This window comes from Oncorhynchus nerka, linkage group LG13 (assembly GCF_034236695.1).
Source record: "Oncorhynchus nerka isolate Pitt River linkage group LG13, Oner_Uvic_2.0, whole genome shotgun sequence".
Lineage (NCBI taxonomy): Eukaryota > Metazoa > Chordata > Actinopteri > Salmoniformes > Salmonidae > Oncorhynchus > Oncorhynchus nerka.
In genome coordinates, this window is record NC_088408.1 from 8,005,476 (window position 1) to 8,032,579 (window position 27,104).

Here is a 27,104-nt window from a genome sequence, read left to right on the forward strand (position 1 = left end):
AGGATGGATGGACGTCCTTTTGATCTCGTTTATCTCGTTGCTGAATAAAGTATGTATTCTGAGATCTACTAACCTGCAAACTTGTCTGTGTCGGACTCGTCCATGGACCAGAAGCAGTGGTCATAAGCAAAGACCTGAGGTGGAAAATGACAGCCAGTTGAAGAACACATAAAAACCTGACATTCATAGAAGTGATTAAATAGTGATTTTGTAACCTCGCAATACTGTCCTGGTTAAGGGCTCACCTTCGGCTGATTCCTGAACAGGACAGAGGGGACAGGGAAAGACTTGGTTAAACAGCTTTACTCCAAACAAAGTGGGCTAACTAATAATACCAGTGTGCATTCAGGTACAGGGGAAAACATTACGCTATTAATATATGCATTTACTAACAAAGTCCATGAAGTCAAAAGGTGATATGAAAAGGGGGTACATTTTAAAAATTAAATTGAAAAAAAAAAAAAAAAAAAAAAACATAATTTGTATATAATCTGAAGCTTAAAAACAAGCTGTCAAGGCAACAAGCTGTCAAGGCAACAAGCTGTCAAGGCAACAAGCTGTCAAGGCAACAAGTTGTCAAGGCAACAAGTTGTCAAGGGAAGGGTGAGAGGGAGGGAGGGGGTGAGAGATCAATTGGGAATGTTCTAAAGGATGGGGGGGCAACGCGATCGTATGTGTATATTTCTCTCCAATAAAACATTATTTTCTTAAAGAAAGAAGGGTCTCAAAAGAGCATAGGGGGTTGTGCCACCTTTAGCTGCAATGCCTCCCAACCAAACGCTTCCTGTAGTTGTTGATCAGTCTCTCATGTCACTGCGGAGGAATGTTGGTCCACTCATCCATGCAGAAGTGCTTTAACTCAGTGACTTTTGTGGGTTTTCAAGCATGAACTGCTTGTTTCAAGTCCTGCCACAACATATCAATTGGTATTAGGTCTGGACTTTGACTAGGCCGTTCCAAAAGGTCAAACGTGTTGCTTTTTAGCCATGTAGATTTGATTGTGTGTTTTGGATCGTTGTCTTGCTGCATGTAACTAGCTGCTCTACAGATTCAACACAGATGGACGGCCTGACATTCTCCTGTAGAATTCTCTGATACAGAGCCGAATTCATGGTTCCTTCTATTAAGGCAAGTCGTCCAGGTCCTGAGGCAGCAAAACATCCCCAAACCATCACACTACCACACCTACGCTGGACCCCAAACCATCACACTACCACCACCATGCTGGACCCCAAACCATCACATTACCACCACCATGCTGGACCCCAAACCATCACACTACCACCACCATGCTGGACCCCAAACCATCACACTACCACCACCATGCTGGACCCCAAACCATCACACTACCACCACCATGCTGGACCCCAAACCGTCACATTACCACCACCACGCTGGACCCCAAACCATCACACTGCCACCACCATGCTGGACCCCAAACCATCACACTGCCACCACCATGCTGGACCCCAAACCATCACACTACCACCACTATGCTGGACCCCAAACCATCACACTACCACCACCATGCTGGACCCCAAACCATCACACTACCATCACACTACCACCACCACGCTGGACCCCAAACCATCACACTACCACCACCATGCTGGACCCCAAACCATCACACTACCATCACACTACCACCACCACGCTGGACCCCAAACCATCACACTACCACCACCATGCTGGACCCCAAACCGTCACGCTACCACCACCACGCTGGACCCCAAACCATCACACTACCACCACCACGCTGGACCCCAAACCATCACACTACCATCACACTACCACCACCATGCTGGACCCCAAACCATCACACTGCCACCACCATGCTGGACCCCAAACAATCACACTGCCACCACCATGCTGGACCCCAAACCATCACACTGCCACCACCATGCTGGACCCCAAACCATCACACTGCCACCACCATGCTGGACCCCAAACCATCACACTGCCACCACCATGCTGGACCCCAAACCATCACACTGCCACCACCACGCTGGTCCGTTGGTATGAGGATCTTACTGTGGAATGCAGGGTTAGGTTTTCATCAGACATAAATGGGACCCGAAAAAGCACCCGGATGATCATCAAGCCTTGTAGATGATTCTTCCAGGAGTCTTGATGATCATCAAGCCTTGTATATGATTCTTCCAGGAGTCTTGATGATCATCAAGCCTTGTAGATGATTCTTCCAGGAGTCTTGATGATCATCAAGCCTTGTAGATGATTCTTCCAGGAGTCTTGATGATCATCAAGCCTTGTAGATGATTCTTCCAGGAGTCTTGATGATCATCAAGCCTTGTAGATGATTCTTCCAGGAGTCTTGATGATCATCAAGCCTTGTAGATGATTCTTCCAGGAGTCTTGATGATCATCAAGCCTTGTAGATGATTCTTCCAGGAGTCTTGATGATCATCAAGCCTTGTAGATGATTCTTCCAGGAGTCTTGATGATCATCAAGCCTTGTAGATGATTCTTCCAGGAGTCTTGATGATCATCCGGGTGCTTTTCTGGCAAACTAGAGTCAACTTTTTGTACGACACAGGTCCCATTATGTCTGGTGAAAACCAAACACTGCATTTATGACTCGTTGCAACTAAACCACAGAGTAGCTTGGCTGACTCTAAAGAAGAAGAATCCTCCTACATGGTCAGGTTCTCCTGTTGGCTGGGATCCCTCCACTAGCTGTTTTACCAGCCTTGTGTTCTCCTAAACTACACTGAGCAAAATATATAAAAAGCACAACATGTGAAGTGTTGGTCCCATGTTTCAGGAGCTGAAATAAAAGATTCCAGAAATGTTCCATACGCACAGAAGAAATAAATTAATTGTTTACATCCCTGTTAGTTATCATTTCTCCTTTGCCAAGATAATCCATCCACCTGACAGGTGTGGCATATCAAGAAGCTGATTAAACAGCCTGATCGTTACACAGGTGCACCTTGTGCTGGGAACATATCAAGAAGCTGATTAAACAGCCTGATCATTACACAGGTGCACATTTCTCTACCATAAGATGCCTTCAACATCGATTTAGAGAATTTGGCAGTAAGTCCAACTGGCCTCACAACTGCAGACCAAGTGTAGCAACGTCAGCCCAGGACCTCCACATCCCGGCTTCTTCACCTGAAGGATCGTCTGAGACCAGCCACTCGGACAGCTGATGAAACTGTGGGTTTACACAATCAAAGAATTTCTGCACAAACGGTCAGTAACAGTCTCAGGGAAGCTCATCTGCGGGCTCGTCGTGCTCACCGGGGTCTTGACCTGACTGCAGTTTGGCGTCGCAACCAACTTCAGTGGGCATATTCTCACCTCGATGGCCACTGGAACACTGGAGAAGTGGATGAATTCCGGTTTCAGCTGTACCGGGCAGATGGCAGACAACGTGTATGGCGTCGTGTGGGAGAGCGGTTTGTTGATGTCAAAGTAAGGGCAAGGCATAAGCTACGAACAATGCTACGAACAAACTGCATTTTATTGATGGCAATTTGAATGCACAGAGAGACAGTGACGAGATCCTGAGGCCCATTGTTGTGCCATTCATCTGCTGCCATCACCTCATGTTTCAGCATGATAATGCACGGCCTCATGTCACAAGAATCTGTACACAATTCCTGCAAGCTGAACATGTCCCAGTTCTTCCATGGCCTGTATACTCAGACATGTCACCGTCTGGACATGTTTGGGATGCTCTGGATCATGTTCCAGTTCTTCCATGGCCTGTATACTCAGACATGTCACCGTCTGGACATGTTTGGGATGCTCTGGATCATGTTCCAGTTCTTCCATGGCCTGTATACTCAGACATGTCACCCTCTGGACATGTTTGGGATGCTCTGGATCATGTTCCAGTTCTACCAAGGCCTGTATCCTCAGACATGTCACCGTCTGGACATGTTTGGGATGCTCTGGATCATGTTCCAGTTCTTCCATGCCCTGTATACTCAGACATGTCACCGTCTGGACATGTTTGGGATGCTCTGGATCATGTTCCAGTTCTTCCAAGGCCTGTATACTCAGACATGTCACCGTCTGGACATGTTTGGGATGCTCTGGATCATGTCCCAGTTCTTCCATGGCCTGTATACTCAGACATGTCACCGTCTGGACATGTTTGGGATGCTCTGGATCATGTTCATGCAGAGTACGACCCTGCCTCACACAGGAAGCGGCGCAGGTCCTAATCCAGGCACTTGTCATCTCCCGTCTGGATTACTGCAACTCGCTGTTGGCTGGGCTCCCTGCCTGTGCCATTAAACCCCTACAACTCATCCAGAACGCCGCAGCCCGTCTGGTGTTCAACCTTCCCAAGTTCTCTCACGTCACCCCGCTCCTCCACTGGCTTCCAGTTGAAGCTCGCATCCGCTACAAGACCATGGTGCTTGCCTACGGAGCTGTGAGGGGAACGGCACCTCAGTACCTCCAGGCTCTGATCAGGCCCTACACCCAAACAAGGGCACTGCGTTCATCCACCTCTGGCCTGCTCGCCTCCCTACCACTGAGGAAGTACAGTTCCCGCTCAGCCCAGTCAAAACTGTTCGCTGCTCTGGCCCCCCAATGGTGGAACAAACTCCCTCACGACGCCAGGACAGCGGAGTCAATCACCACCTTCCGGAGACACCTGAAACCCCACCTCTTTAAGGAATACCTAGGATAGGATAAAGTAATCCCTCTCACCCCCCTTAAAAGATTTAGATGCACTACTGTTCCACTGGATGTCATAAGGTGAATGCACCAATTTGTAAGTCGCTCTGGATAAGAGCGTCTGCTAAATGACTTAAATGTTAAATGTTATGTTCCCGCCAACATGTTCCAGTTCCCGCCAATATTCAGCAACTCTGCACAGCCTTTGAAAAAGGAGTGAGAGAACATTCCACAATCAACAGCCTGATCAACTCTATGCAAAGGAGATGAGTCTCGCTGCGTGAGGCAAATGGTGGTCACAGCAGATACTGACTGGTTTTCTGATCCACGCCCCCCCTACCTTATTATTAGATGCATATCTGTATACCCCAGTCATGTGAAATCCATAGATTAGGACCTAATTTATTTATTTCAATTGACCGACATCCTTATATGAATTGTAACTCAGTAAAATCTTTGAAATTGTTGTATTTTGCGTTTATATTTTTCTTCAGTGTAATAAAAAATAAAAAAATGTTATAAGAGCCATGTAGAATACTTCAAAGACACATATTTATAAAAATAAAAAAAGGCCCAGAGCTCGCTGAGGCAGCCTGATGCTCTGCTAAAATGGTCCCTTAAATAACCAAAATGGAATCTGGGAAGTGATTCAGTGTGAAGCCCACAGAAGCCTGTAGAACCTGTTCATATATAGCCCAGGGGATAGACAGGAGGACTGCACTACAGCGTGTCAGGGCAGAAATCACAATTCAAGACAAAATGTCCTACAGCTTATTGTAGACCACAAAAAAAAATGGGCCCATATTATGCATCAGAAACATAACCTATAGTCTAACAACCCCAACTAACCAGGACAGGTATTTGTTTGTTGATGAGGTGAAAACCTCATCTGGGCAAGTAGCCAACCCTGAGAGCATCCATCCCACCTGCACACTGACTGACTGAACACAGAATTAAAACAGAATAGACACACCCTTAGTAACGAGAGACAGGTCAGAGCAGGGCGGAGGGTTAAGGCAGGGTAGCGGTGTGGAGGGTGTTCGGAAGGTTAAGGGAGGGTTTGGAGCTAAACAGTGAGTTGTCAGACCGGTTTGACTCTCTGTGACTGAACGTACATACACAGCAGACCAGCTAGCTGTAGGGCTGTAATGGAGCTGATGACTGATGGTTCATGATATGGTATAGACTATAGGTAGTTCAAGGTGATGACTGATGGTTCATGACATGGTATAGACTATAGGTAGTTCAAGGTGATGACTGATGGTTCATGATATGGTATAGACTATAGGTAGTTCAAGGTGATGACTGATGGTTCATGATATGGTATAGACTATAGGTAGTTCAAGGTGATGACTGATGGTTCATGACATGGTATAGACTATAGGTAGTTCAAGGTGATGACTGATGGTTCATGATGTGGTATAGACTATAGGTAGTTCAAGGTGATGGGCCAGAGAGGAGACAAATGGTCAATAGGGAAGTTTCAGTTCTTTATTTTTCTTCCTATTCTGAAATCAACACCATGTCCAGTGAGCATTGGACCAATAAGGTCTATTGCTCGTGTGATCCTCAGTGTGAGAACATCAGAGGGGATCTAATTTGGTGGACACACAGTGCATTCTAAGTGATACAGTACGTAGCATGAACAATGACTCTGACAAATGATACAAATAACAGCTGGTGGCTGTTACACAACACAAAATTAACTTATTTCCAATAACCCTTCCTGCACTTGAAACATCAGAATTAAAAAAAAAAAATTTAAAAAAATGTATTTTGTTGCTTTTCAGAAAGCAAAATCAATAACGCGGTCTGACTGGGATCTGATTCCTCATCTGTTTCTAAATGTGTCAAACCATAAAGAAAAGTCAAGCATATGAAAAAGGGGGCCCAATTAAATTCCTAAGCTAGTAGTCCATGATAAATCTTGACCTGAAACTGACCCCCCACCCAATTACTACAATATAATTCAAAAGGAAGTATTTGTTGAACACTGAGCAGTAGGCAGAGACATGGATGGCACATGGGATGGGAGGCACATGAGATGGGAGGCCTATGCTGCAGAGATACATGATGGTCAGAATGGAGGTATGTGTATTCCTACCGGGAGTCTCCCTTGCTGAGGTTCTGACTAGCAGGGTTCAACACTGTCTGGTTCCCCTCCATCCCCACCACACAGTTGGTCTTCAGGTCTTTTTCTGGTGGGAAGGAGACACACAACACATACATGTTGGTATACAACAGGAGCAACAACAACAACCAACAGGTCTTATTTCTGTGTCTGGCTATGATGTGTCCAGGAAGAGCTGATGACTCGAGGGAGCCACAGACATTTAACCTCTTAGATAGTGTATCAACACATACATTTAACCTCCCAGCTAATGTATCAACATAGCAACACATACACTGCATAGCCAAAAGTATGTGGACACCTGCTCATTGAACATCTTTTTGCAAAATTATGGGCATTAATATGGAGTGTGTCTCCCCTTTGCTACTATAACAGCCTCCACTCTTCTGGTAAGGTTTTTCACTAGATGTTGGAACATTTCTACGAGGACTTGCTTCAATTCAGCCACAAGAGCATTAGTGAGGTCGGGCACTGATGTAGGGTGATTAAACCTGGCTCGCAGTCGGCGTTCCAATTCAGCCCAAAGGTGTTCGATGGGGTTGAGGTCAGGGTTCTGTGCAGACCAGTCAAGTTCTTCCACACCGATCTCAACAAACCATTTCTATATGGACCTTGCTTTGTGTAAAGGGGGCATTGTCATTATGAAACAGGAAAGGGCCTTCCCCAAACTGTTGCCACAAAGTTGGAAGCACAGAATCGTCTAGAATGTTGTAGTGTTGGAACTAAGGGGACTAGCCTCCTCCACCAAACTTTACAGTTGGCACTATGCATTGGGGCATGTGGTGTTCTCCTGGCATCCTCCAAACCCAGATTTGTCCTTCAGGACTGCCAGATGGTGAAGCGTGCTTCATCACTCCAGAGAACGCGTTTCCACTGATCCAGAGTCCAATGGCGGTGAGCTTCACACCACTCCAGCCGACGCTTGGCATTGCACATGGTGATCTTAGGCTCGTGTGGGGCTGCCATGAAAACCCATTTCATGAAACACCCAAAGAATAGTTATTGTGCTGACCATGCTTCCAGAGGCAGTTTGGAACTCGGTAGTGAGTGTCGCAACAAAGGACATAAGATTTTTACGCACCAAGCGCTTCAGCACCCGGCAGTCCCGTTCTGTGAGCTTGTGTGGCCTACCACAAGCCATAAGACTGCTGAACAATTAATCAAAATGGCCACCGGACTATTTACATTGACCCCCCCCATTTGTTTTGTATGCTGCTACTACTTGCTGTTTGTTATCTATGCATAGTCACTTCACCTCTACCTACATGTACAAATTACCTCGACTAACCTGTACCCCGCACATTCACTAAGAACCGGTAACCCCCTGTATGTAGCCTTGTGATTTTTTTGTTTCACCTTCATTTATTTGGTAAAAATGTTCTTAACTCTTTCTTGAACTGCACTGTTGGTTAAGGGCTTGTAAGCAAGCATTTCACAGTAAGGTCTACACTTGTTGTATTCTGGGCATGTGATAAATCAGTTTGATTTGATATAAATTGAACCAGAATGATACATTTATAGATGTTTTAATGCATTGTTCTCTCTTTATTCAACCTGCCATTCATTCACAGAATATTCCATGACTTTAACCTGCCCAGCTCCACGTATATAACTGCTGGGGCTGCATGTTTAGTCACCCCCCCGCATCATTCACTCACACACACCAAAATAAACTGCATGGAAGGAAAGACCTAGTCATGAAATGACTGTGAAGATTTGTATTATGAATGTACCTCTTCTGTTCATTGGTCGGACGCGAACTGCGACCTTCACATTGGAGTTACTCAAGCTGTCATCCATGGTGCCTGGCTGTGGGTTTTCTGTGGCTGGACTGAATGGTGAATGAGATTCATTAATAATGCATAACGTTACTGTACATGCATGAATCGTGCTACCTCATCTTGCCAAATGTACAAATTATGAATGATTTATCTCTGAATCACAGGTTATTAATCAAACGAAGAGATAGGAAGCCTGCTGTAGCCAGCACAATGTCAAAACACTCTTGGTTGCGTCGAAGATAACATATACACACACACACACACGTTCCCTGTTCAGCTCAAGGACAAAAGTAAAGTTTTAAAAAACGGAAAAGCTCAAACAATTTTAGCTGACAGAGAAAACTGTCAACTCACCGTGCGACTAGTTCTTATTTTCCCCCTTACTCGAGCGTCCAAATTCAGGCAGCGTTCTCTTCAAGTGCACCTTCCTTCCCTAGCTTGCGTGCCAGCGGGATAAAAACAAACAAACAATATATGGTGATATCGGTGGACAAAATTAGCCAGCAACAACTAAACAGTTTAGGTAGTAAGTTGTCTTGAGTTATAGCTATTATAAAACATTCCCAAAAACACAATTGTCCAAACTTACGGAGAACAACAACAGATCATTGCGAGAACGAATAGTTTTCCACCTGTTGCATTTCCTGATGCCGCCCGTATAGATCCCTGCAGTCATAGTCCTAAACCTGTCCTGAAACCTTAACCGGATTTAGTTGCGATACACAGTTTTGCGCAAGGGAATGTTGTTTGGGAATAAACTGATGGAGAGTATACTGATTTATTGTAGATCTGTATTTTTTTTTAATGTTTCAGAAAATATACATGTCATGTATTTTTATAGTAAAAATGTGTGGAAAAGATTAGAATTATTGATGTCAGATGCAGTTTTCAAAGGGCCGTTTTAATTGAGACACCGTCCAACATTTTACATTATTTTATTATGGACAGGGAATTTCTCGGAATAAAAAAAAGAAGCGCTGTGTTTTCACGTTATTTTACGACCGTTTACAGGGGTGGACGGCAGGAGTCGTGCAAGCTTGATTACGTAGTGTTGTTTACAAAGTTGAAAGTTCTCCACATTTTCCCAGTTAATAACACGTTTCATATTGTAAATTCACAGCGTCAACGTAACTTCAGATATGGGGAAGCAAAAGAAAAAGAGTAAGTCCGTGGAACTATCCTCTACTTTGCTGCTTGGTTAGCTAGGAGCTGAGGTTAGTCGTTGGCTAGCTAGCTCGCTAGCTAAATGACACATCCTGCTATCTTGCCCTCCAGATAGCTAAGCTAAACTGAATTTCTCTACAAACAACTAACCAACTCCGTCTCCATTTATGTAGGCTAAATTGACTAATTAAAAGTGACTAGGCTTGAGATGGGTTGAGTATCTGTGAAGCTTGCTCGGTAGTTATTAAACGACTAAACACTAACCGAGGTAAAAAAAAAAAAAATGTATATTGGATATTCGTTTTTCTCTCGTCATGACCCATCACAGCTGTCATCCATTTATTTGAGATGATATAACTTTACTCGCAATAAAAACTGTCGCTGGGAACGTGGTGAATGTCCCGATATACTTTTGGATCTCACTGTATATTATATGGTCAGGGCATGCTTGGTTGTATATCGTTGAGTTTAGTCGGCTATTACTGATAGTTCATTAAGCTAATGTTGCCTGACTACTTTGCCAGGTGATCTGAGCCGTGCAGAGTTAATGATGATGACCATTGCTGATGTCATCAATCAGCTGGTCGAGGCACATGAAGAGGGAAAAGACATCAACCTCAACAAGTAAGAACCTCAACCTAACCCTAACCTACAGCTCTCCATAGACTTCCACCTGCCTAGTGGTTAGAGCGTTCGGCCAGTAACCTAAAGGTTGCTAGATCAAATCCCCAAGCGTACAAGGTAAAAATCTGTCGTTCTGCCCCTGAACAAGGCAGTTAACCTGCTGTTCCTAGGCCGCCATTGTAAATAGGAATTTGTTCTTAACTGACTTAGTTAAATTAAAGGTTAAATTTAAAAAAATGTAAGCCCTTGGGGAAGTGGATTGTGACCCACCAAGTAAACAAAGCATTATTTCTTGCCAGAAACCTGTCATATTTTCAAACGTGCCTGGCTGCAACAATCATTTGGGAAAGGTTGTGCTGGGTGGAATGATATTCTAAGTCAATAGGACAAAATGGGGATGGACCTACCAGAATTTATCCAATATAAATGTTTTTTTCAGTTCAGTTTGCTATGGTTTACTACGCAGTGCACGAATGAATGGACTTACCTCTCTAACACTCCTTTACACGTTGTCATCAGGGTGAAGACGAAGTGCTCTGCTAAATATGGTCTTTCAGCTCAGCCCAGGCTAGTAGACATCATAGCTGCTGTTCCACCCCACTACCGCCGTGCCCTGGTGCCCAAACTCAAGGCCAAGCCTATCCGCACTGCCAGTGGGGTACGTATGTGTGTGTGTGTGTGTGTGTGTGTCTGTCAGCTTCCTTCTATGGACAAGCAATAAAAATGACCATTTTATTTCTGACAAGACACACAAGCTTGTTTCTCTTTGTTCAGATTGCAGTAGTTGCTGTGATGTGCAAACCCCATCGCTGCCCCCACATCAGCTTCACTGGAAACATCTGTGTGTGAGTGCATAGCAACAGATCGTCTGTGTGTGACTGTATAGTAACAGATCGTCTGTGTGTGACTGCGTAGCAACAGATCGTCTGTGTGTGACTGCATAGTAACAGATCGTCTGTGTGTGACTGTATAGTAACAGATCGTCTGTGTGTGACTGCGTAGCAACAGATCGTCTGTGTGTGCCTGCGTAGCAACAGATCGTCTGTGTGTGACTGCGTAGCAACAGATCGTCTGTGTGTGACTGCGTAGCAACAGATCGTCTGTGTGTGACTGCGTAGTAACAGATCGTCTGTGTGTGACTGCATAGTAACAGATCGTCTGTGTGTGACTGCATAGTAACAGATCGGACAGTAAAACTAGAAGAATTCTGACCATAATGTTGTATTGACTATAAAGAGGAACCGTTCTGTTTCTGCTATGACAGATACTGTCCAGGTGGGCCAGACTCAGACTTTGAATACTCCACACAGTCTTACACTGGCTACGAGGTAAATCAACACTATATTCCTGTCGTCCAGAACCTCCAACATCCCTATGTGTTGTCTAAAAGTCTAGTATTCTTTCTCTCTGTCAGCCGACGTCTATGAGAGCCATCAGAGCACGGTATGATCCCTACCTGCAGACCAGGCATCGAGTGGAACAGGTCAGTGACACACAGTGCAGTACCCCACTATCATTATTACCTATTATAATAAAATAAGACGATGATGATAATAATTCACATTAGAAAAAACGGGAAACTCACGTCATTCACCACTGCACTACATGTGTAGCAACGGTAACCAACGTTCGTCTCTGCCCCTGTTCTGAGATGAGGCCTAATACAACACTGAACGTGTGTCTTCCTGTCCAGTTGAAGCAGCTGGGCCACAGTGTGGACAAGGTGGAGTTTATAGTGATGGGAGGAACCTTCATGGCCCTGGCTGAGGAGTACAGAGACTACTTTATCAGGAACCTCCACGACGCCCTGTCAGGACACACCTCTAACAACGTAGCTGAGGCCGTCAGGTAATACTGCTACCCCCCCCCCCCCTCCAAATTAACCCTGTCAGGACACACCTCTAACAACGTGGCTGAGGCCGTCAGGTAATACTGCTACCCCCCCCCCCCTCCAAATTAACCCTGTCAGGACACACCTCTAACAACGTGGCTGAGGCCGTCAGGTAATATTACTACTCTATCATACTCTCATCAAGCACTGTACGCTTTCGACACCTTCTAGAATCGATGCCCAGACGAATTGAGGCTGTTCTGAGGGGAAAATGGTTGAAACTCAGAATTAGGAAGGTGTTCTTAATGTTTTGTACACTCGGTTTGAATCTGTCACTCAAAAAAGACAAAGTGCGTGATGCAGGTGAGACGGTGGCTTGAACATTACAACAAAATATCTTATATATATAATCAAGAGACTTTCATTAGGCCTATATGAATTTATCATTTGTCAGAGGTTCGTTAATTAATTATTCCATGCAGAGTGCGTCGTAAATGGAGCAGTCTGGGTATTGATCTGCAGTTTCTCTGTAGAGTCAATAGGATTGATCCATTGAGATTTTTTTTGTAGGAGAACTAATCACACAGAACCCTTTCTCCCTCAATTAGTCACTTCAGACTCTCTTCAGGGGTTGTGTCCTAAATGCTACCCTATTCCCTTTATAGTGCACTACTTTTAACCAGAGCCCTATGGCACCCTATTCCCTTTATAGTGCACTACTTTTAACCAGGGCCCTATGGCACCCTATTCCCTTTTTATAGTGCACTACTTTTAACCAGGGCCCTATGGCACCCTATTCACTTTATAGTGCACTACTTTAGACCAGAGCCCTATGGCACCCTATTCCCTATATAGTGCACTACTTTAGACCAGAGCCCTATGGCACCCTATTCCCTTTATAGTGCACTACTCTTAACCAGGGCCCTATGGCACCCTATTCCCTTTATAGTGCACTACTTTAGACCAGAGCCCTATGGCACCCTATTTCCTTTATAGTGCACTACTTTTAATCCTCCTGGGGTGCTGCTTCCATCAAAACTAGCACTCGAACATCTCAGGGTACCTGGGTTGGAATTAAAACCTACAGGAGGCTAGCTCTCCAGGAACAGGGTTGGAATTAAAACCTACAGGAGGCTAGCTCTCCAGGAACAGGGTTGGAATTAAAACCTACAGGAGGCTAGCTCTCCAGGAACAGGGTTGGAATTAAAACCTACAGGAGGCTAGCTCTCCAGGAACAGGGTTGGAATTAAAACCTACAGGAGGGTAGCTGTCTGGGAACAGGGTTGGAATTAAAACCTACAGGAGGCTAGCTTTCCAGGAACAGGGTTGGAATTAAAACCTACAGGAGGCTAGCTCTCCAGGAACAGGGTTGGAATTAAAACCTACAGGAGGCTAGCTCTCCAGGAACAGGGTTGGAATTAAAACCTACAGGAGGGTAGCTCTCTGGGAACAGGGTTGGAATTAAAACCTACAGGAGGCTAGCTCTCCGGGAACAGGGTTGGAATTAAAACCTACAGGAGGCTAGCTCTCCGGGAACAGGGTTGGAATTAAAACCTACAGGAGGTTAGCTCTCCAGGAACAGGGTTGGAATTAAAACCTACAGGAGGCTAGCTCTCCGGGAACAGGGTTGGAATTAAAACCTACAGGAGGCTAGCTCTCCAGGAACAGGGTTGGAATTAAAACCTACAGGAGGCTAGCTCTCCAGGAACAGGGTTGGAATTAAAACCTACAGGAGGCTAGCTCTCCAGGAACAGGGTTGGAATTAAAACCTACAGGAGGGTAGCTCTCTGGGAACAGGGTTGGAATTAAAACCTACAGGAGGCTAGCTCTCCGGGAACAGGGTTGGAATTAAAACCTACAGGAGGCTAGCTCTCCAGGAACAGGGTTGGAATTAAAACCTACAGGAGGCTAGCTCTCCAGGAACAGGGTTGGAATTAAAACCTACAGGAGGCTAGCTCTCCAGGAACAGGGTTGGAATTAAAACCTACAGGAGGCTAGCTCTCCAGGAACAGGGTTGGAATTAAAACCTACAGGAGGCTAGCTCTCCGGGAACAGGGTTGGAATTAAAACCTACAGGAGGGTAGCTGTCTGGGAACAGGGTTGGAATTAAAACCTACAGGAGGCTAGCTTTCCAGGAACAGGGTTGGAATTAAAACCTACAGGAGGCTAGCTCTCCAGGAACAGGGTTGGAATTAAAACCTACAGGAGGCTAGCTCTCCAGGAACAGGGTTGGAATTAAAACCTACAGGAGGGTAGCTCTCTGGGAACAGGGTTGGAATTAAAACCTACAGGAGGCTAGCTCTCCGGGAACAGGGTTGGAATTAAAACCTACAGGTGGCTAGCTCTCCGGGAACAGGGTTGGAATTAAAACCTACAGGAGGTTAGCTCTCCAGGAACAGGGTTGGAATTAAAACCTACAGGAGGCTAGCTCTCCGGGAACAGGGTTGGAATTAAAACCTACAGGAGGCTAGCTCTCCAGGAACAGGGTTGGAATTAAAACCTACAGGAGGCTAGCTCTCCAGGAACAGGGTTGGAATTAAAACCTACAGGAGGCTAGCTCTCCAGGAACAGGGTTGGAATTAAAACCTACAGGAGGGTAGCTCTCTGGGAACAGGGTTGGAATTAAAACCTACAGGAGGCTAGCTCTCCGGGAACAGGGTTGGAATTAAAACCTACAGGAGGCTAGCTCTCCGGGAACAGGGTTGGAATTAAAACCTACAGGAGGCTAGCTCTCCAGGAACAGGGTTGGAATTAAAACCTACAGGAGGCTAGCTCTCCAGGAACAGGGTTGGAATTAAAACCTACAGGAGGGTAGCTCTCTGGGAACAGGGTTGGAATTAAAACCTACAGGAGGCTAGCTCTCCGGGAACAGTGTTGGAATTAAAACCTACAGGAGGCTAGCTCTCCGGGAACAGGGTTGGAATTAAAACCTACAGGAGGTTAGCTCTCCAGGAACAGGGTTGGAATTAAAACCTACAGGAGGCTAGCTCTCCGGGAACAGGGTTGGAATTAAAACCTACAGGAGGCTAGCTCTCCAGGAACAGGGTTGGAATTAAAACCTACAGGAGGCTAGCTCTCCAGGAACAGGGTTGGAATTAAAACCTACAGGAGGCTAGCTCTCCGGGAACAGGGTTGGAATTAAAACCTACAGGAGGGTAGCTCTCTGGGAACAGGGTTGGAATTAAAACCTACAGGAGGCTAGCTCTCCGGGAACAGGGTTGGAATTAAAACCTACAGGAGGCTAGCTCTCCAGGAACAGGGTTGGAATTAAAACCTACAGGAGGTTAGCTCTCCGGGAACAGGATTGGAATTAAAACCTACAGGACGATAGCTCTCCAGGAACAGGGTTGGAATTAAAACCTACAGGAGGGTAGCTCTCTGGGAACAGGGTTGGAATTAAAACCTACAGGAGGCTAGCTCTCCGGGAACAGGGTTGGAATTAAAACCTACAGGAGGCTAGCTCTCCAGGAACAGGGTTGGAATTAAAACCTACAGGAGGTTAGCTCTCCGGGAACAGGATTGGAATTAAAACCTACAGGACGATAGCTCTCCAGGAACAGGGTTGGAATTAAAACCTACAGGAGGCTAGCTCTCCAGGAACAGGGTTGGAATTAAAACCTACAGGAGGCAGGCTCTCCAGGAACAGGGTTGGAGAGCCCTGAACTAGACCCGACCCAATATATCTCATTATTTCGGTGCTATCTTTGCTCCCTCTGGTTGTGAAATGGTTTCTGTCTGAAGGAGTGTGATGGTTAGTTTGTTCCACGAGATGGCAATGTTCTCTGTGTTCTTGAGATCTAGCAAACGCTGTTGACCAGGGGACTTTAATTGGGGTAGGGGCCATCAAAAAAATCTGAACTCCTCATGATGGACCGCAGCTGCTCGCAATTCTATACATTTTGACATGGGGTGTAGAGAAGATTTAGCAATTGTATAACTCATTTCATGCAAATCTACTAATTTTGCCATGGAGAGGAAAATGAGCTGTTTTTAATATATTGAAGTGAGACTGTCTAACCAAATCAATGGAGGCCACCCGGCCGGTAATTCAACCATGATAACAAGTTTACTTTGGGCACACCTATTTGGTAAAAGACCAAGTCCATATTATGGCTTTCATGAGGACCGCCACAGGAATGGAAGACCCAGTTACCCTTCTGCTGCAGAGGATAAATTCATTAAGAGTTAAAAGCACTTCAGAAATTTGCCGCCCAAATAAATGCTTCACAGAGTTCAAGTAACAGACGCATCTCAACATCAACTGTTCAGAGGAGACTGCGTGAATCAGGCCTTCATGGTAGAATTGCTTAAAATAAAAAAATACTAAAGGACATCATAAGAAGAAGAAACTTGCTTGGGCCAAGAAACACACGAGCAATGGACATTAGACCGGTGGAAATCTGTCCTTTGGTTTGATGAGTCCAAATTGGAGATGATTTTTTTAGTTCAAACCGCCGTGTCTTTGAGACGCAGAGTGGATGAACGAATGATTTTGTTGAACCCTTTTCTTTGGTTACTACATGATACCATATTACGTGTTATTTCTTCATAGTTTTGATGTCTTCACTACTATTCTACCATGTTTTTTATTTTTATATATATATATATTTTTTCAGCTTAATTTAACCAGGTAGGCTAGTTGAGAACACCTTTATTTAACCAGGTAGGCTAGTTGAGAACACCTTTATTTAACCAGGTAGGCTAGTTGAGAACACCTTTATTTAACCAGGTAGGTTAGTTGAGAACACCTTTATTTAACCAGGTAGGCTAGTTGAGAACACCTTTATTTAACCAGGTAGGCTAGTTGAGAACACCTTTATTTAACCAGGTAGGCCAGTTGAGAACACCTTTATTTAACCTGGTAGGCTAGTTGAGAACACCTTTATTTAACCAGGTAGGCTAGTTGAGAACACCTTTATTTAACCAGGTAGGCTAGTTGAGAACACCTTTATTTAACCAGGTAGGCTAGTTGAGAACACCTTTATTTAACCAGGTAGGCTAGTTGAGAACACCTTTATTTAACCAGGTAGGCTAGTTGGGAACACCTTTATTTAACCAGGTAGGTTAGTTGAGAACACCTTTATTTAACCAGGTAGGCTAGTTGAGAACACCTTTATTTAACCAGGTAGGCTAGTTGAGAACACCTTTATTTAACCAGGTAGGCCAGTTGAGAACACCTTTATTTAACCAGGTAGGCTAGTTGAGAACACCTTTATTTAACCAGGTAGGCTAGTTGAGAACACCTTTATTTAACCAGGTAGGCCAGTTGAGAACACCTTTATTTAACCAGGTAGGCTAGTTGAGAACACGTTCTCATTTACAACTGCGACCTGGCCAAGATAAAGCATAGCAGTGTGAACAGACAACAACAACACAGAGTTACACATGGAGTAAACAATAAACAAGTCAATAACACAGTAGGGAAAAAATGAGTCTATATACATTGTGTGCAAAAGGCATGAGGAGGTAGGCGAATAATTACAATTTTGCAGATTAACACTGGAGTGATAAATGATCAGATGGTCATGTGTAAAAAAAATATATATAAAGAAAACCTGGAATGAGTAGGTGTTCTGAAACGTTTGACTGTAAGCTGGCCGCGAAACTATCTTGTCAATCTAAACATTGTTAGCTGACATCGGCTGACTGACTATCAGTGGCTGACATGACAAGGAGGATAAGTGCTGATGCACAACCAAATGTTGAAATTGCACCTTGTGTATTCTACCTCTCAACAATAAGTTGAGACTCTGACTGAGTTACTAAAAACAAGGGGGGAGGGGGGGGGGGGTTGATCCGAGGGCCTTCCATTTGCCCATCCCTGCTGTAGACATTTTCTCAGCAAAAAAAATCCCATATGACAAATTAAGGCTTGGAAGAAGGGAACATTTGACCTGATATTTGTTTAGTTGTTATGAAGAGAGGATTGGAAAAGTGTCCCATCTTTGGGAGTTACAACATAACTCTCGTACTTTGACCCTTCATTACAGTAGGAGGGAGAACGTTTGTGACTTTCGGGAGATTAATATAAAACGGAGGGATGTGATAAAGGAGTGAGGGAACGGAGGGCTTGTTAGTCAGGGTATTTACTCCCTACTGGCTGATGAGGTGTGTGTGTGTGTGTTCTCCTGTATTGCTCATCCAGTGGCGTTATCAGCATGTTCGTTAAGACACGATTACAGGAATTGTTATGGCAGCTAATCAGGCTGAGACGTGGGAGGCCCTTATCTCTGCCGTGTGTGCGTGCGTGTGTGGGTGTGTGTGTGTGCGTAAGCTTGTCTGCCTGTGGCAATCACGCTTCTCCGAGTCCCACTACGCCTCCGTTCGTTTGATGAGAAAAGCCTCTGCATGTGACCTGCAGATAACCATCCAGATAATAGCATTTTTATTGACTAATTTCAGCCAATCTGATGTGTTCTCTGGGGCAATAACTCCTGTGATTTGTCTTTAAATCAGTCGTCAGACTGTTAGAATGGACATTATGTTCCCAGTAATAGTTTGTCGGGAATATGAGCTGAGATGACTGGTCTAGATGATGATGATCAAACCTGTCCAAGTGGAGAGAATGACAACCAGACTGATGATGATGTCTAATCTCAGCTCAATTCAACCTGAATCGGCTCTCCTTGTTCCTACAGTTTTTAAATCGTCCATAATCGTCTCTCCTCGTTCCTACAGTTTTTAAATCGTCCATAATCGTCTCTCCTTGTTCCTACATTTTTTAATACAACTACAATCGGCTCTCCTCGTTCCTACAGTTTTTAATACAACCACAATCTGCTCTCCTTGTTCCTACAGTTTTTAATACAACCACAATCGGCTCTCCTCGTTCCTACAGTTTTTAATACAACTACAATCGGCTCTCCTTGTTCCTACAGTTTCAACGGGGGAAAAGTTATTCATAGAAAATGTCACTTTTGTTGTGCTATTTTATAAAGTGATTTATTATGGTTTCACATTTTCCTGCCAATCACATGGAGGGTGGTTTGTCCGGGTGGTTTTTCCGGGTGGGTGTCCGGGTGGTTTGTCCGGGTGGGTGTCCGGGTGGTTTGTCCGGGTGGGTGTCTGGGTGGGTGTCCGGGTGGGTGTCCGGGTGGTTTGTCCGGGTGGGTGTCCGGGTGGTTTGTCTGGGTGGGTGTCTGGGTGGTTTTTCCGGGTGGGTGTCTGGGTGGGTGTCCGGGTGGTTTGTCCGGGTGGGTGTCCGGGTGGTTTGTCCGGGTGGGTGTCCGGGTGGTTTGTCTGGGTGGTTTGTCCGGGTGGGTGTCCGGGTGGTTTGTCTGGGTGGGTGTCCGGGTGGTGTGTCCGGGTGGGTGTCTGGGTGGGTGTCCGGGTGGTTTGTCTGGGTGGGTGTCCGGGTGGTTTTTCCGGGTGGGTGTCTGGGTGGGTGTCCGGGTGGTTTGTCTGGGTGGGTGTCCGGGTGGTTTGTCTGGGTGGGTGTCCGGGTGGTTTGTCCGGGTGGGTGTCCGGGGAGTTGTGCTCTCTTTGCCCCTAATATAATCACAGATCATGTTAAGAGATTAACATTCCTTTACTGTCCAATTTGTACACACGGTCAAACAAATTCTGGTTCCGTTTTATTCCAAGCCTCTCTGAAAGATACATACGTGTTGGAGCAGGGGGAGGCTGGGTATATTACCCATACCCTCGATCTGACCCTATCAGACATAGAAATCTCCTTCTAGTTCTTTGGAATCAGCAGCCTGTTGCCGACAGCTAACTTCTCCGTCTCCTTTTCTGTTTGTAGGTACTCGGAACGCAGTAACACCAAGTGTGTTGGTATCACCATCGAGACGCGTCCTGACTACTGTCTGAAGAGACACCTCAGTGACATGCTGGGGTACGGCTGTACCCGGCTGGAGATCGGGGTTCAGAGCGTCTACGAGGACGTAGCGCGGGACACCAACAGGTCAGAGGTCATTAGTGTGTGAGAGAGGGGTTCAGTGTGTATATGAGGACATAACACAGGACACCAACAGGTCAGAGGTCATTAGTGTGTGAGAGAGGGGTTCAGTGTGTATATGAGGACATAGCGCAGGACACCAACAGGTCAGAGGTCATTAGTGTGTGAGAGAGGGGTTCAGAGTGTCTACGAGGACGTAGCGCGGGACACCAACAGGTCAGAGGTCATTAGTGTGTGAGAGAGGGGTTCAGTGTGTATATGAGGACATAGCGCAGGACACCAACAGGTCAGAGGTCATTAGTGTGTGAGAGAGGGGTTCAGTGTGTATATGAGGACATAGCGCAGGACACCAACAGGTCAGAGGTCATTAGTGTGTGAGAGAGGGGTTCAGTGTGTATATGAGGACATAGCACAGGATACCAACAAGTGGGTGTGTCAGAGGTCATTAGTATGTGAGATAAGGGGTTCATAGAGTCTACGAGGACTTTAGTTTGAGACACAAACAGGTCAGAGGGCAGAGGTTAAGGGTCACGAGTGATTTTGAATGGAGCCGTCATAGCGAATGCTAGTGATATGTCACTTATCTTAGTCATATGGCATTATTCTTATTCATGGCCGCTTAGTCATATGTCACTAATCTAGGGGGCAGAGACCCAAGGGTCATAGATACTAATCATATGTCCCTGGTGTTGGGCATGACTCGCATGTCCCTGGTGTTGGGCATGACTCGCATGACCCTGGTGTTGGGCATGACTCGCATGACCCCGGTGTTGGGCATGACCCCGGTGTTGGGCATGACTAGCATGTCCCTGGTGTTGGGCATGACTCGCATGTCCCTGGTGTTGGGCATGTCCCTGGTGTTGGGCATGACCCCGGTGTTGGGCATGACTCGCATGTCCCCGGTGTTGGGCATGACCCCGGTGTTGGGCATGACTCGCATGTCCCTGGTGTTGGGCATGACTCGCATGTCCCTGGTGTTGGGCATGCATGTCCCTGGTGTTGGGCATGACCCCGGTGTTGGGCATGACTCGCATGTCCCTGGTGTTGGGCATGTCCCTGGTGTTGGGCATGACCCCGGTGTTGGGCATGACTCGCATGTCCCTGGTGTTGGGCATGACCCCGGTGTTGGGCATGACTCGCATGTCCCCGGTGTTGGGCATGACCCCGGTGTTGGGCATGACCCCGGTGTTGGGCATGACTCGCATGTCCCTGGTGTTGGGCATGTCCCTGGTGTTGGGCATGACCCCGGTGTTGGGCATGACTAGCATGTCCCTGGTGTTGGGCATGACTCGCATGTCCCTGGTGTTGGGCATGTCCCTGGTGTTGGGCATGACCCCGGTGTTGGGCATGACTCGCATGTCCCCGGTGTTGGGTAAACCACTGATCATATGTCAGTAGTGTTAGACAGTACAATGTTGTGTGTCATGTGCAGGTTACATAATCACCATGTAATCTATTGTGTTGTTTGTGATTTGTGATCATCCTAGTGAACGTGATTGTGTGTTTTACACGCTCACTGTTTAATAATAACGATGTGTGTGTCCAGAGGTCACACGGTGAGGGCGGTGTGTGAGTCCTTCCACTTCTCCAAAGACGCGGGTTTCAAGGTGGTGTCTCACATGATGCCTGATCTCCCTAACGTTGGTATGGAGAGAGACGTCGAACAGTTCATCGTGAGTAACACACACACACACACAGCGGGATGTGGAGCAGTATACTGTAAATAGTACCAGGTGTTTTTACAACAGGATGAATTCTAAGAAATGTGTTTGTAGTTTGTAGTTAGGATTTGTCAGGATTTGTAAAGATTATCTGAACCTATTTGCACCGATTTATACATTTATTTCAGCAATATGTGAATTGAGAGACAAAGCTGTAGTTTATTACACCGATATGAAAATAGCAAGTGAATACAAACTACCCCTCCTACAGTGGTCTGTCCCTGATTTGAAAGAGCTCCGTAATTTTAATGTGCGGTTGCTAGGTTACGCCGCGTCCTGACTGGATCCAACCCACTGTTTAATGTGTGGTTGCTAGGTTACGCCGCGTCCTGACTGGATCCAACCCACTGTTTAATGTGTGGTTGCTATGTTACACCGCGTCCTGACTGGATCCAACCCACTGTTTAATGTGTGGTTGCTAGGTTACACCACGTCCTGACTGGACCCAACCCACTGTTTAATGTGTGGTTGCTAGGTTACGCCGCGTCCTGACTGGATCCAACCCACTGTTTAATGTGTGGTTGCTAGGTTACACCACGTCCTGACTGGATCCAACCCACTGTTTAATGTGTGGTTGCTAGGTTACGCCGCGTCATGACTGGACACAACCCACTGCCGTGGTTCTCCATATCTCTCTCTCTCTCTCTGTGAGTGCATCCCTAATGGGCCCCTATTCCCTATTTAGTGCACTACTTTAACCAGACCCCTATGAGCCCTACATAGGATTAGGGTGCCATTTGGGATGCACAATGTGTCTGGGTTATTTTATGACCCGGGTAGTCATCCTGCCAGCCAGTCAGCGTGTGGTGACTCATCGCTTCACATTACAGAGAAGAAGTGGTGAAGGGAGTAGAGGGGATTATGGGTAGTTCATTACTGCCTGGTGTGATACTTTAACAGGCCCAACAATGTGCTCTGGCTTCACTACTACCTGTGTGTGTGTGTGTGTGTGTGTGTGTGTGTGTGTGTGTGTGTGTGTTGCAGTAACTAGAGGGAAGGTGCATGCCTACTTCCCACCTGCTTGCAACCCTCTCCCTTACAACTCTCGTAATAATCTGGGAAGCAGCTCTGCGTAAGCCTTACCTTGACCATAAACAGCCTCTCCTTCATCAACACTCTTGCCGGGCCTCCTCGTGGCAACACACGGTAACTGGGTGGCCCCATGCTAACTCGGCCTGTACCAGCTGTGGGGAGGTACTGGTCATCTTTGATATTTTCTTCTCCTTTCCTCGCCACCGGAGTAGCCCATTTCCCAACAGCGTGTCACTCACTAAATCGGTTCGTCACGCAGGTATCCACTACTGCTCTGCAGCGACTTCCACCTAGAATTCCTGAAACCATTCAAGTCTACAGGCAATGGGAGTGCTTGGTAACGGGCAGGACGGAATGATCTGGAATCTCCTAGCCGGGCCCCTGCACGGTAGCAGCGTGGAGCTTTTGGTTGTCGTCAGCAGCTGGGATTTGAGTGGCAGCTACACCTGGCAGAGTAGTCCTGTTTTAGGAACCACAGTGCTCACCCCAGCAGGGGAAAAGGTGTCTGAAACATTGCCCACTCTAACTCTCTTATTTAGATGGGTGCAGTAGCCTATCAGGACATTCCGTTTCAGCGGTCGCTAACTAGATACAAATAAATGTGTCCTTACGACTTATACCATATGGAACATCTCTTGGACGCGAGCCACGGCGCCGACAGGCCTGAAGGAAGGACGACGCTCATCTCAGCCGAGCTGAAGCGATTTATAACAATGACATCGTTGCAAATAGTGTGAGACCAGACTCTTTGGTGAAGGGTCGCTCAGCCATCCTTAACCGAGCTAGAGAATGAAGGTTCACCCAGCCATCCTTAACCGAGCTAGAGAATGAAGGGTCGCTCAGCCATCCTTAACCGAGCTAGAGAATGAAGGGTCGCTCAGCCATCCTTAACCGAGCTAGAGAATGAAGGGTCGCTCAGCCATCCTTAACCGAGCTAGAGAATGAAGGTTCACCCAGCTATCCTTAACCGAGCTAGAGAATGAAGGTTCACCCAGCTATCCTTAACCGAGCTAGAGAATGAAGGTTCACCCAGCTATCCTTAACCGAGCTAGAGAATGAAGGTTCACCCAGCTATCCTTAACCGAGCTAGAGAATGAAGGTTCACCCAGCTATCCTTAACCGAGCTAGAGAATGAAGGTTCACCCAGCCATCCTTAACCGAGCTAGAGAATGAAGGTTCACCCAGCCATCCTTAACCGAGCTAGAGAATGAAGGTTCACCCAGCTATCCTTAACCGAGCTAGGGAATGAAGGTTCACCCAGCTATCCTTAACCGAGCTAGAGAATGAAGGTTCACCCAGCTATCCTTAACCGAGCTAGAGAATGAAGGTTCACCCAGCTATCCTTAACCGAGCTAGAGAATGAAGGTTCACCCAGCTATCCTTAACCGAGCTAGAGAATGAAGGTTCACCCAGCTATCCTTAACCGAGCTAGAGAATGAAGGTTCACCCAGCTATCCTTAACCGAGCTAGAGAATGAAGGTTCACCCAGCTATCCTTAACCGAGCTAGAGAATGAAGGTTCACCCAGCTATCCTTAACCGAGCTAGAGAATGAAGGTTCACCCAGCTATCCTTAACCGAGCTAGAGAATGAAGGTTCACCCAGCTATCCTTAACCGAGCTAGAGAATGAAGGTTCACCCAGCTATCCTTAACCCTAGAGAATGAAGGTTCACCCAGCCATCCTTAACCAAGCTAGAGAATGAAGGTTCACCCAGCTATCCTTAACCAAGCTAGAGAATGAAGGTTCACCCAGCCATCCTTAACCGAGCTAGAGAATGAAGGTTCACCCAGCTATCCTTAACCGAGCTAGAGAATGAAGGTTCACCCAGCCATCCTTAACCGAGCTAGAGAATGAAGGTTCACCCAGCCATCCTTAACCGAGCTAGAGAATGAAGGTTCACCCAGCCATCCTTAACCGAGCTAGAGAATGAAGGTTCACCCAGCCATCCTTAACCGAGCTAGAGAATGAAGGTTCACCCAGCCATCCTTAACCAAGCTCCGACTGCTAGAGAAGGAAGGTTCACCCAGCCATCCTTAACCGAGCTCCGACTGAAGGTGCACCCAGCCATCCTTAACCAAGCTAGAGAATGAAGGTTCACCCAGCCATCCTTAACCAAGCTCCGACTGCTAGAGAAGGAAGGTTCACCCAGCCATCCTTAACCGAGCTCAGACTGAAGGTTCACCCAGCCATCCACCTCAAGAAGTCCACTTAAAAAGACTCAGCCACCCTAGTCATAGACTGTTCTCTCTGCTACCTCACGGCAAGCGGTACCGGAGCGCCATGTCTATGTCCAAGAGGCGTCTAAACAGCTTCTACCCCCCCAAGCCATAAGACTCCTGAACATCTAGTCACATGGCTACCCAGACTATCTACATTGCCTCCCCTCCCCTCTCCACACCACTGCCACTCTGTTGTCAACGATGCATAGTCACTTTAATTAACTCTACCAACACGTACATACTACCTGAACTAATCGGTGTCCCCGCACACTGACTCTGTACCGGTACCCCCTGTATATAGTCTCCACATTGACTCTGTACCGGTACCCCCTGTATATAGTCTCCACATTGACTCTGTACCGGTACCCCCTGTATATGGCCTCCACATTGACTCTGTACCGGTACCCCCTGTATATAGCCTCCACATTGACTCTGTACCGGTACCCCCTGTATATAGTCTCCACATTGACTCTGTACCGGTACCCCCTGTATATAGCCTCCACATTGACTCTGTACTGGTACCCCCTGTATATGGCCTCCACATTGACTCTGTACCGGTACCCCCTGTATATAGCCTCCACATTGACTCTGTACCGGTACCCCCTGTATATAGTCTCCACATTGACTCTGTACTGGTACCCCCTGTATATAGTCTCCACATTGACTCTGTACCGGAACCCCCCTGTATATAGCCTCCACATTGACTCAGTACCGGTACCCCCTGTATATAGCCTCCACATTGACTCTGTACCGGTACCCCCTGTATATAGCCTCCACATTGACTCTGTACCAGTACCCCCCTGTATATAGCCTCCACATTGACTCTGTACCGGTACCCCCTGTATATAGTATTCAGCATTTCACTGTCAGGTCTACTACACCTGTTGTATTCAGCATTTCACTGTCAGGTCTACTACACCTGTTGTATTCAGCATTTCACTGTCAGGTCTACTACACCTGTTGTATTCAGCATTTCACTGTAAGGTCTACTACACCTGTTGTATTCAGCATTTCACTGTCAGGTCTACTACACCTGTTGTATTCAGCATTTCACTGTCAGGTCTACTACACCTGTTGTATTCAGCATTTCACTGTCAGGTCTACTACACCTGTTGTATTCAGCATTTCACTGTCAGGTCTACTACACCTGTTGTATTCAGCATTTCACTGTCAGGTCTACTACACCTGTTGTATTCAGCATTTCACTGTCAGGTCTACTACACCTGTTGTATTCAGCATTTCACTGTCAGGTCTACTACACCTGTAGTATTCAGCATTTCACTGTCAGGTCTACTACACCTGTAGTATTCAGCATTTCACTGTCAGGTCTACTACACCTGTAGTATTCAGCATTTCACTGTCAGGTCTACTACACCTGTTGTATTCAGCATTTCACTGTCAGGTCTACTACACCTGTTGTATTCAGCATTTCACTTCATCATTTCACTTTCACTGTCAGGTCTACTACACCTGTTTTATTCAGCATTTCACTGTCAGGTATTCAGCATTTCACTATTTCACTGTCAGGTCTACTACACCTGTTGTATTCAGCATTTCACTGTAAGGTCTACTACACCACTGTTGGTCTACTACACCTGTTGTATTCAGCATTTCACTGTGAGGTCTACTACACCTGTTGTATTCAGCATTTCACTGTGAGGTCTACTACACCTGTTGTATTCAGCATTTCACTGTAAGGTCTACTACACCTGTTGTATTCAGCATTTCACTGTCAGGTCTACTACACCTGTTGTATTCAGCATTTCACTGTCAGGTCTACTACACCTGTTGTATTCAGCATTTCACTGTCATGTCTACTACACCTGTTGTATTCAGCATTTCACTGTTGTATTCAGGTCTACTACACCTGTTGTATTCAGCATTTCACTGTCAGGTCTACTACACCTGTTGTATTCAGCATTTCACTGTGAGGTCTACTACACCTGTTGTATTCAGCATTTCACTGTGAGGTCTACTATTCAGCCACTGTTCTACTACACCTGTTGTATTCAGCATTTCACTGTGAGGTCTACTACACCTGTTGT

At 46.2% G+C, this 27,104-nt stretch overlaps 1 protein-coding gene and 1 pseudogene across 1 annotated transcript in view; one reads left to right on the forward strand and one right to left on the reverse strand.

Moving 5' to 3' along the window:
• The window catches only part of LOC115140369 (kinesin-like protein KIF13B), a 98,925-nt pseudogene extending 89,675 nt beyond the window's left edge, over positions 1 to 9,250 (reverse strand).
• Positions 9,251 to 9,553: 303 nt separating this feature from the next.
• The window catches only part of LOC115120371 (elongator complex protein 3), a 34,868-nt gene continuing 17,317 nt past the window's right edge, over positions 9,554 to 27,104 (forward strand). The window contains exons 1-9 of the mRNA XM_065026175.1: positions 9,554 to 9,729; positions 10,257 to 10,356; positions 10,876 to 11,014; positions 11,131 to 11,201; positions 11,621 to 11,684; positions 11,771 to 11,839; positions 12,050 to 12,204; positions 19,932 to 20,093; positions 21,634 to 21,760. Coding sequence (XP_064882247.1) covers positions 9,708 to 9,729; positions 10,257 to 10,356; positions 10,876 to 11,014; positions 11,131 to 11,201; positions 11,621 to 11,684; positions 11,771 to 11,839; positions 12,050 to 12,204; positions 19,932 to 20,093; positions 21,634 to 21,760 — 909 coding nt within the window. The 5' untranslated portion in view covers positions 9,554 to 9,707. The remainder of the gene's footprint in view (positions 9,730 to 10,256; positions 10,357 to 10,875; positions 11,015 to 11,130; positions 11,202 to 11,620; positions 11,685 to 11,770; positions 11,840 to 12,049; positions 12,205 to 19,931; positions 20,094 to 21,633; positions 21,761 to 27,104) is intronic.